At 34.6% G+C, this 10511-nt stretch overlaps 1 protein-coding gene and 1 long non-coding RNA gene across 2 annotated transcripts; one reads left to right on the forward strand and one right to left on the reverse strand.

Annotated features, from left to right (window-relative positions):
- Positions 1–1311: 1311 nt before the first annotated feature.
- Positions 1312–4469, forward strand: LOC129579655 (uncharacterized). Its single transcript, XM_055469824.1, has 7 exons — positions 1312–1830; positions 1896–2118; positions 2193–2363; positions 2431–3411; positions 3477–3851; positions 3929–4104; positions 4183–4469. Exons 2-7 carry the CDS (start codon positions 1896–1898, stop codon positions 4249–4251), a joined length of 1995 nt encoding a protein of 664 aa, XP_055325799.1. The 5' UTR covers positions 1312–1830; the 3' UTR covers positions 4252–4469.
- A 1426-nt stretch (positions 4470–5895) lies between these two features.
- LOC129579658 (uncharacterized) lies at positions 5896–6407 on the reverse strand. Its single transcript, XR_008689268.1, has 3 exons — positions 6297–6407; positions 6181–6240; positions 5896–6094 (listed from the first exon to the last, which is right to left on the reverse strand). It is a non-coding gene; the product is annotated as an uncharacterized LOC129579658 (long non-coding RNA).
- Positions 6408–10511: the final 4104 nt, after the last annotated feature.

Consider the following 10511-nt stretch of genomic DNA (forward strand, 5'->3'; position numbering starts at 1 on the left):
TCGTTATTTGACTACTACACATAAATTTAAACAGAATTTTTTTTTTTTTAAATTTATTTATATAAATCGCATTTATCTGATAGCTTTGTTTTAACTTGGAATCCGTTATACGCAGCAATGCACACAGAACAGAGGCGGAGATGTGTACAACATGACAAGCGATGTAAGGTACATGTTTCAGTGTTTAATAAAAATATCAAATAAATGCGATTTGTATAAACAAGTTAAAAAAGAATCTGCATTTAAATAAAAGTATCAATTGGCTCATGTCGGTTCTATGCTAGGGGCTTCACGCGATTTTGCAGAACGCAAATAACTCTGAAAAAATAAAAATAATAGTGAATCAAACCTTCAACCGAAAATTTGAACCACTTTTGAAGGTTTTTGGTGGATAACGATGAATATTGGAACATTTTTTGACGACACAATCTGCACAAATTTACTGGTATGCACGTCAATCTCAAATATCTATGTATATTTAATAATATTCATTAGACTGTAATGTCAAAAAATGTTCCAATATTCACCGTTATCTACCAAAATCAATCAAATTTACGGTAGAAGGATTGATTCACTATTATTTTTATTTTTCATACGTATACACGTAAATTTGGCATATCTATGTATATTCAGTAATATTCATTTGTCGTTCACGATGAATATTGTGACTAACTAAGTAATCCAATCAAACTGTATCTTAAATAATACCACAAAAAACACATAAGTTCTGTAGATTTAAAATCACTCACTTCGAAAATTGATCGTGGTTTTCGTAAAAAAGTCACATGTGGTTTAAGAGATAAAATTCTCTGCTCCAATAATTTTCTTGACTTAACTGTTTTTATTTTGTAACTATCAAAAGGTGGCGTGGGGATTTTCTTTTTCCCGATCCATATCTCAATCAGGTGTTTAGTTATTCCAAGAAGAATTCCATGCATAAAATCTGTTGGTACTGAGTTTATAACATCTATGTCATCAAAGAGAAGCAATGCGCTATATCCCTTCACACCATAAATTGAATCTCTTTCGTCACTACCTTGACATTCACCGTTTGAAATTTTTTGTGAAAAGTTTACGGTTTCAATGTGTGATCGACAGTTGAATTCAGATGTTAAATAACGGATTGAAGTTTTCTTCGATAAGTTTTTTACAGGGACTCCTGGGTGATAACACACTGGGCAACCATAATTTCCCATCGGCCCTTTCATTGCCTGGATATCTTTTCGGGCTTGCAAATCGAAGACAGCTAACGACATACTAACGGGGAGGAAATTAAAAAAAAAAATACTTTCCTTATAAATAATGGTCCCATATGGCATCTATCGTAGATGACTATCATCTTTTTGAGAGGCATTTTTTCATATATTTAGATGATCGTAGATGATCTTTTTTTCACAGGAAGTCATCTTTTGTCATCTTTTTCGAAAATTTTGAAATAAATAATTAAAACTACAAAAAACTTTCAAATTTAATAATTGTTCGGTGATCTAAAGACAAATGCTGAAGTTCATAATACGATTTGAATTTCGTACAATGACCAAATACTGAATACATACAGCTGTCATGTGCGTGATGTCAAATTACATTTGACGTTTCGTTGAGTTACAACGAATGGTGAAATTCAACATTCAAAATGTAAACATTATCACGATTTTACATGTTGACTCGATTGCTGACTAGCAATTTCTTTGTTCTTTGTTCCAATTTAGTGAATATTATTTAAAATAATTCAATCACCACGTAATTTTTTGCAAAAAATATCAAAGATTTCAAATAGAAATAATATAATTCAGAATCAGTGAATAGTGAAGTGTACATTTTGGCTTCAAAGTAAGTAAATTTGCAACCAGAATTGTATTATGCATATTGCATCAAGATATTTAAAACTATTTTAGATGGGCAAGTGCTATTTTAATAAAGAGTGGATACCACAATACAAGTCTTGGTTGGCGGAATCCAAATTGGGTCGAGAAAATGCATATTGCAAATTATGCAAAAGAGATTTTTCGATCGTGAACAAAGGAATCGCTGATGTAAAGCAACACATGGGAACGAATGTACATCAAATGTATGAAAATGCCGCGTCAAAAACAGTGGCAATCAATCGCTTATTCCAGAGTAAATTTGTTTGTTATATGTTATTTTTTTACTTAATCATGCACTTATTATATCTCGGAATTTATTCATTATAGCGACATCGGATAAAAAAACCGCAGCAGCTGAAGCTACATTTGTTTATCATCTCATCAAAGAAGGCCATTCTTTTCGATCAGCTACGTGCACATCTCAACTCATTCGTGAAGTATTTGGTAAAAACCCTGATTTCAGATGTAGTGAAACCAAAGCTGAAGCAATTGCAACTGGTACGCTCTATATTCAGACAATTTTATTCAAAATGGATTCAGTTTTTTAATCCTTCTGAATTTCCAGGCGTTTTGGCACCAATGGCAATAGATATGTTGTTGAAAGAAATTCGTGATGTAAATTTTCTTACGTTTTGCTTGGATTCAAGTAGCAAAGGAAATTTCAAAGTTTTGCCAGTTTTGGTTCGATACTTTTCACATGAAACGGGAACGCATACCAAACTGATTGATGCATTCCAATTAGACGATGAAACCGGTGAGACATTGTTCACAAAACTGAAATTTGTATGGGAAAAATACGATCTTCGTGCGAAATTAAAGGCGATTTCAGGCGACAATGCAAAGGAAAATTTCGGAGGTTTGACTCGAGGAGGTGATAAGAACATGTTCAGTCGCCTCCAAAAGGAATTCAATAATGAATTAGTTGGTATAGGTTGTGCGGCCCACTTGGTGCACAAAGCTATTGAGAAAGCGTGTGACCAATTTCAACCCTTTTTTGATATTGAGGCAACTGTTGTGAATATTTACAACTATTTCAAGACTAGTTGCACACGGAACGCGCGTTTACAACATTTAATCAATACCGACGAATACATGAAGTTGCTTGGTTACGCTAACACTCGGTTTATTGGATTCCATGGTTGTATTGATCGAATCATCAAAAACTTTGATGCTCTTAAAACCTTTTTTGATACCGAGAAAGAAACACCCGTTGCACTGGGCCGATTTTTTGACCACCACCTATCAAAACTCCTATTAGTATTTGTACGAGATCAATGCGAATACTTTGAAGCTGTGATCCGGTCACTCGAAGGCTCACACGTATCAGGATACGAAGCAGCCCGAACAATTTTCTCGTTTTGTACATCAATTCGTGAACGAATGGACGAAAACTTTACGTCATTGCAATTTCAACAAGAACTGACGACCATTATTGATTCGCTGCCATTCACTGACACCATTTTGAAGAAGGCCAATAAACGAAGCATTCACGAGGAAGTTTTTGTTGATGTAGAATATATTGACGAAATTGTCCGAAAATTCCAAAGTAATTATTTAAAAATGCACAAGTGCATTTATATAAGAATATAACATTTTGATTTAAATTTTCAGACATCTCGGTGACTTATCTGGAAACGTGGGGAGTGCACTTGAAACCGTTGGTCGACACATACAGTTGGATTGAATTAAGGGAAATGCCCCTTTGGTCCACTCTTGAATCGCCTGTGAAGAACACTGCAGACATGCTTCTTGCCAAAAAATTAATAAAACAAGAGGAGTATAATACTGTGTTCAATGAATTTGTGAATGTCAAAACGTACTTGAAAAGTGTTCCTGTGGTAGATCGAAAGACGATTTTTGAAATTTGGAATGAAAAACATGCATCGATAGAGGATCGATGGTTGGAAGTTTTCTCTAATTTGAAAAAAAAATCAGCGTCGTATAAAGTCTTCTCAAAACTCGTTGAATACGCGCTAATGATGCCGGGTAATAGTTTTATTTAAAATTTTTGTTGATGGATGTTTTGAACCGATATTATTTATGTCTTGTTTAATATTTTTCAGGCGCAAATTGTGATTGTGAGCGGATTTTTTCACATATGAAGCATTATTGGAACGACAAGAAAAGCCGCTTATCGTTCGGAACATTGAAGTCTTATTTGATCATCAAGAACAATTTATCATTCGACTGCATCCAATTCCATGAATTCATTGCAAGCCAACCGGACTATCTTCAAAAGGTATGAAGACATTTCAAATCATTTTTGATAGAATGATAGATTTATTTTTCAATGCATTATTTTTTTCTTCATTGATAGATAAGTTCCCACGGAAAATACGAGTCTGCCAAAGAAAGCCATTCAAACAAAGCACACGCCGCAGCCTGAAGAAACACGGGACCATGCAATTTTATCCAGATTCACATACATAGCACCACATTTTTCTTAAATATATCACGTTTGGAATTTTGCTCTTTCAATATTTATGCAATGATACCGTCCTACAATTTAATATACAATATAATATATAGTCTATTTATAAAAATACACAAGAAACAATATGTACCCTTTCGAAATCAAAAATATAATAGTTTTTGAAGAAAAAAATGAAAAAGATTACTGTCATCTTTTTTGATTCATGTATCATCTTTTTTTTCTCAATTTTTTCCGCAAATCATCTATTTTTGAAATTTTCATATGGGACCATTACTTATAAACAGTGATAGGCTCTTTCACGAATTTATCAAATTCTACTGCCAAAAAAACATCAGATTCGTCATATCTGGTTTTTTTTCTCTCCATAATAAAGTGTGCTGATAATGATATTTTCCGATTTATATCTGATGGGTGGCGGAAGGAAATTTAAATAAAGTTGCACGGGCCATAGTGAATACTTCGAAGAATTTAATATTCTTCCACCATCTGTGTTCATAGTAAACGATAACACTCGCACATGTGGATTTTTTCGAATAATGTTTTTGAGCAAAATTCCATCGTCGACGTCGGCAATGATTCCGTTTTTGTGTTGACGATCCAAATATGAAATTATGGTATGAAAATGTCTATGCAAAATTTGTAGTATTTGTTGTTTCAATGGAATTGAACTGAGGGCACTTTTTTTTTATCTTCTACCATTTCATCACAATTATCACAATTCAAATATATAGCGTAGTTTAAATCAGTGTTTAAAAATTTATTAATTGTTTTCCTCGACTCAGGAAATTCAACTGCTGCTTCGGGGAATGAAGTATTTAATAATTTGAATACCTTTGATGTCGTTCGATTTGAAAGTTTATTATTTATTTGCAAGTGAAGAACATTTGAAAATCTTTCGACTAATATATTGTTCTCCAGTTTTTTGTGTGGCACGGTATCAATTAGGTCAGTCTCACACTCACTCTCACTGCTACTATTTCTTTCTAAAAAATGTCGCCAACTCGACATCATCCAATTGTAGTTCACTTTCCATTTTTTTTTCTGCCGTATTTCTTAATTATTATAGGTAAAATAACAAAAGAAACTGTTATTAACAAAGGAAACTGAAATAAATGTGTGGGTCGCTGCAAGAGAAACGTTTTTGTATCATACGTCAAACGTTGCTTCACAACGTCACAGTCACAAATCATTGACAAACAACACATGCACACGGCGCCGCTCATTGAATATATGTACACGGCGCTGAACACTGAAAAAAAAAAACTCTTTTCACGCATACACACAATACTTATGTCTCTGCTTCATCATGGCGAATAAACACTGCATCCACACGGTTATTCGAAATCAAAAATGCTGTCAAACGGCTTCACGCTTCATTATACTATAGCCACACGGTTTGAGGTTCAAAACCGTGTGGGAACAGTGTCAGATATGCGTTAACGCAACGTCAATTCAGTGTGGATTTTTGCTTGGGTATGCGAGCAAAAAATAAAATAGTAATATTTTAGCTGTTTTAACAGTCAAACGATTTACTTTATATATATTTCATTTCACTTTCTAAATGTAACAACTATTTCTTAATGATATTGTCCATCTTATTTTATTTTATCTTTTAACATGAAATGGGCCAAACATTTTACGAAATGACATTTTTCATGTTATATATCTGATGTTATTGTGGGTGATAATAAGATTGATAAGGATTTTCATGACTGGTCGCAGATTGTGGATTTTGTTGCGTATTTACAACCGCAGCATTTGTATGGTGGATTTCAGGAATTGCATCAAATGGTGACTTTTCAACGAAAAAAAAGAAGAAATTTAGTCATGAAAGCCAAAAATAAAGTGAACGAAAAAAATAAATGAATTTTCAGTTGTTACCTGGTGTCCTAAAAATTGCTGATTGAATCCGGTATTTTGTAAAAGTGGATATGTCGGACACTAAATGGAAAATTAATGAAAAAAATGCTTAGTTCTAATGAAGAAAAATAAATTACCTGATTGTATGCAAACGTTTGATGATCATAGCTATGGTTTTGTTGCGTAGATAGCGAATTTAGCGGGTGCTAAATTCAAAAATGAATGGAAAAAATATCGTTTGACGCGTCTCAATTTACAATAAGAAATTCTATATAAAATTACATGATCTCATAGAAAAGTAGCTGTCGGAGTGCACGTTCTGTTCACGTTACGATAAGGCGTACACATACAACTGCGTTAACGTGAAAGGAGAACAGCGATATATTGTGTGCTGTGATACACAACACTCGTTGTAACTCACCAATACATCGATGTGAGTCGATCGTAGTCTCGGAGTGCGCGTTACGTTAAGTCGTACACATACAACTTCGCTAACGTAAAAGGAGTACAGCAATATATCGTGTGCTGTGATACAATATATCGCTGTACTCCTTTTACGTTAACGCAGTTGTATGTGTATGCCTTAACGTAACGTGAACAGAACGTGCACTCCGACGGCTACTTTTTCATGAGATTATATGCAAACGATTCCTGATTTTGGGAAGCAGCCGGGGACTTTGATTTGTTGTGTGTTTGTTGAGCAGACGGCATATTTATTGAGAACTAAATAAAAAGATGATTTATGAGAGTTGTAGAAAGTGAAATAAAAACCATATCTTTTCTTTCTGTTTTGTAACAATATTGTGAATAGCGTCTCCGATTAATTTATTGAATCTCTTGGCACGGTCCATAAATTGACTTGGATCCTCTTTGTTACTCAGTTCAGTGTTCAAGCGTTCAGTTAACATATCTTCCATTATGCGTTTTTTTTTTAAACGAAATCTTCGCTTTTTTCTGTTTATTGTATTTTTTTTCCCGTTGCCGATCTACCCAATAACTTCTTATCATCGTTTCTGTACAAACAGTTCATTTAGAAAGACGTGGCGGCCCCACATGGGATGTGTCGTCCATGCATTTAACGAACCGTCAACAATGTGTCGCGCGCGCTGCTGTTTCTCTTTCGACCACATAGAGCGCACTTGATTCGATTTTAACCGAGTAAAAAAGAGATCGCTTCATGTAGTGTAGTGTTTGAAATTCAAAAGCAGAAAAAATCTAAGCAATGGTGTCTCTATGTGCGGTGCGTGTGTATGAAACTGAAATTGTGTGCGGCTACTCCTAGACGAAAGAGAGAGAGAGAGAGAGAGAGAGAGAGAGAGTGTGTGTATGAGAGAGTGAGGTGAAGAGCCACAAGAACAAAAAACAGAGAGGAAAAACGTCTCAAAGCATTGTGTGTTATTTGGTCGTTCGTTCGTATATCACGCACACATTTTTTTGGCATGATTTTTCTTTATACACACATTCACATCAACATCGTTCATTAATTCTTAGTCAAATAGACATTTTTTTTTTCATTCGTTCGTTCTGTCTTCTCTCCATCGAACGGCTATCGACGGTCTCCATCAAAAATTATTCATGTGTGTTTCAATTTTTTTCTTCATCTGTCGTCGTTTGTAATTAGTTGAAAAAAGAAACGAGGGGTTTTTTTCTAATTAGCAATTTTGGTTTCGCTATTGTTGTGTTTAGTGGAAAATTCAAACAACGACGAATATTTTAATCGCATTTTGTGCTGCACACAGAACACACACAGTTGGCTAGCGCCTCTTTAAATACAATAGCAATTAATACACAAAAAAATGATAGAGAACTTTAAGTGTGAGAACGACAATCGTACCGGAGGCAAATAGGTCTTGATCGATAGGATTTGATCCCATCTACATGGCCTAGTGTACAGATATGTGCTTTTTGAAGTTTGACGCGACGTTATAGTTGTCCAAAAGAGGAGATGTCATGAAATTTTGGAAAACAAAGTTTTCGAAAAAGTAATAAATAAATAGCTCAATTATTGAAAATTGCCGTGCGAAGACTGAAATTTGAAAGGCACATTCAACGTTGCGTTAGTTATTAGCTAGGGGGATTTAACTACGTGAAAACTTGTAAAAAAATGATATAAACGCGCACGAAATTGTTACATTCACCAGAGAACTTGCATGATTCCACTCAGTTGACAAGTTCCGTATTAAAACAACATGCGCGAACGCGCGCGAGTTCGTGTGCAAACTTGTAGCTGGACGACGCGCACACATCAGTCGTTCCATTTATTATATCTGGATTAACTTTTTCTTCAACACTTTCTCCAGCTCTTTAAAAATATTTCCTTTGTCCATTTTATAATTATATAAATCTTTGAACTTTTGGAAAGGATGTGAAAAATCTTTATACACGTAAACAACCGATTTTTATCTTGAAACGCGTTTTAATTGTCAAATAACAACTTGAAAAACGCGCAAAACCATAAACAAACTTGTGTAAACTTGTGACCGTGCGCGTCAGTACGTACAAGGAACGCGTCGAACTCCCGAGAATCAAGCAAACTGGCAAAAAACATGCTGAACTCGTAAGAGTTAAATTCCCCTAGGTTATTAGTTAGAGTGATGAATATATGCGAAATAAAAAAGATGTGTGTGTTTGTGTTAGTTGCCTTATGTCAATTGCAGCCAAATTCTTCACTGTAATACCAGATGTCAAAGTGAACGGCCTTCTACACAGATCATATTTATTGTGAAATTATTTTTCGGAAAGTAAATTAAAATACTGTTTCTATTTCTGGTTCATTTCTCTGTGCCGATTTTGTTTCCCCAAAATTATTAGCTTGTTTCGATTTCATTTGTTCTTCAAAACAGTTTTAGATTAAACGCGATTGCGTCTTGTTTTGACAGTTTTCCAAATCACCAGCCACTTGGTATAGTTATTTGGGTGTTTCTTATCAATGTGGTGCACCACTCAAAAAAAATATGTTCAAAAGTCCAACAATTATAATTATATTGTGAAATTTGATTTTTTTTTTCATTTTTTGTAGACAGACTGACACAGCATTGCAATCGAACATTAACAGCATGATAAAAATAACATATTTCGTGAATCCGCACAAGTTTTTCTTCAAACGATTGGAGGATGAAGGTAATAAATTGCATGACATTTTATTTGAAAGAACATCTAAACTGAGTTTACTGCGAACAACATCTCTTTTACGCTAACAGCAGTTCGTACACGGACGAGTCAGTGAGACAATTGGTGTGAGCGAGACAAAGTTTGACAGCAAACAATTTGGTTGTATCAATTTAAATGTTCTTTCCTTGCGAAGTAGTCAGAATCTAATGTGAGATTACATTAAATGCGCTTTGACTATAGGGTTTAATATTGTATGGATTCTTGCAGTACATTTTGTTTTTCCCATGCTAGCCGAGCATTTGCACAGAATGCCACCAAAAGATGGATTGCAGAAAAACAGTATTAAATTATTTATTATAAAATATAATGATGGAATTGAAATCTTACTCTTGAATGTCAATCGCAGTGGATTGCGTTTTTATGGCGATCTATTTGAGTTTTCCGATTTTCGACTACTTGTTGACAAACAATGATTTACAGTTCCCGGTACCTTTTTACTTTTGCCCTTCACCATTCTTAAATCAACGCATGGCCTAGTTTTGAATATTCTGAATCAATTGTTCATCGTTTTGGTGGGCATCAACGGGAAATATAGGCATCGAAATTATTACATGCTTGTTGAAAGAAACGATTGGAATGAGTACGGTCGTTGTTTGCCAATCAATTGGCGAACTCTCAGAATTCATTCAAAACTCAGAACCGGAATCAAATGCAAATGGGTACATCGATTGCCATTTCTATAGCTACGCATTGAATTTAGCTAACTTATACTATTGGAAATTCCTACTTCAATTGAATGATAGTTAACCATTTATGACCACCCTTTCCGCCTCAATGTCGCTCTTCTTCTATCTATTTGTGAGTATTTCAGTGCTTTGAATTCTATTGTGTGTTTATAAAATATTTCGATAGGTTGGTTGGATTTCTGGTCTCGGTTTTGCGCTTCTTCTATATGTACAACTTTATCTTTTGTGCGAATTCGGTGATGTTATTGATTCAGCCTCAAGTTTTCCTTACTACGTAATATACAGCCCATGTAGCGCTTACAGCATAAATGCTTTTGCCAATGACTCTTGCTATCACTCCAAACCATTTCGTAGAATCACCAACTCCAAATTAAATTTATCGAACTGCCCTTGTATCAATTGTCGATGATAAATAAACACCTTTATATTCATATCTTGAATTGCCCTAAAAAAAAAATGCGGTTCATCGAATCGGGCCGTTGGCTTCACTCAACT

Source organism: Sitodiplosis mosellana, unplaced genomic scaffold (genome assembly GCF_009176505.1).
Source record: "Sitodiplosis mosellana isolate CC-2019 unplaced genomic scaffold, AAFC_SMos_1.0 Smas_scaffold_6363, whole genome shotgun sequence".
NCBI classification, from domain to species: domain Eukaryota; kingdom Metazoa; phylum Arthropoda; class Insecta; order Diptera; family Cecidomyiidae; genus Sitodiplosis; species Sitodiplosis mosellana.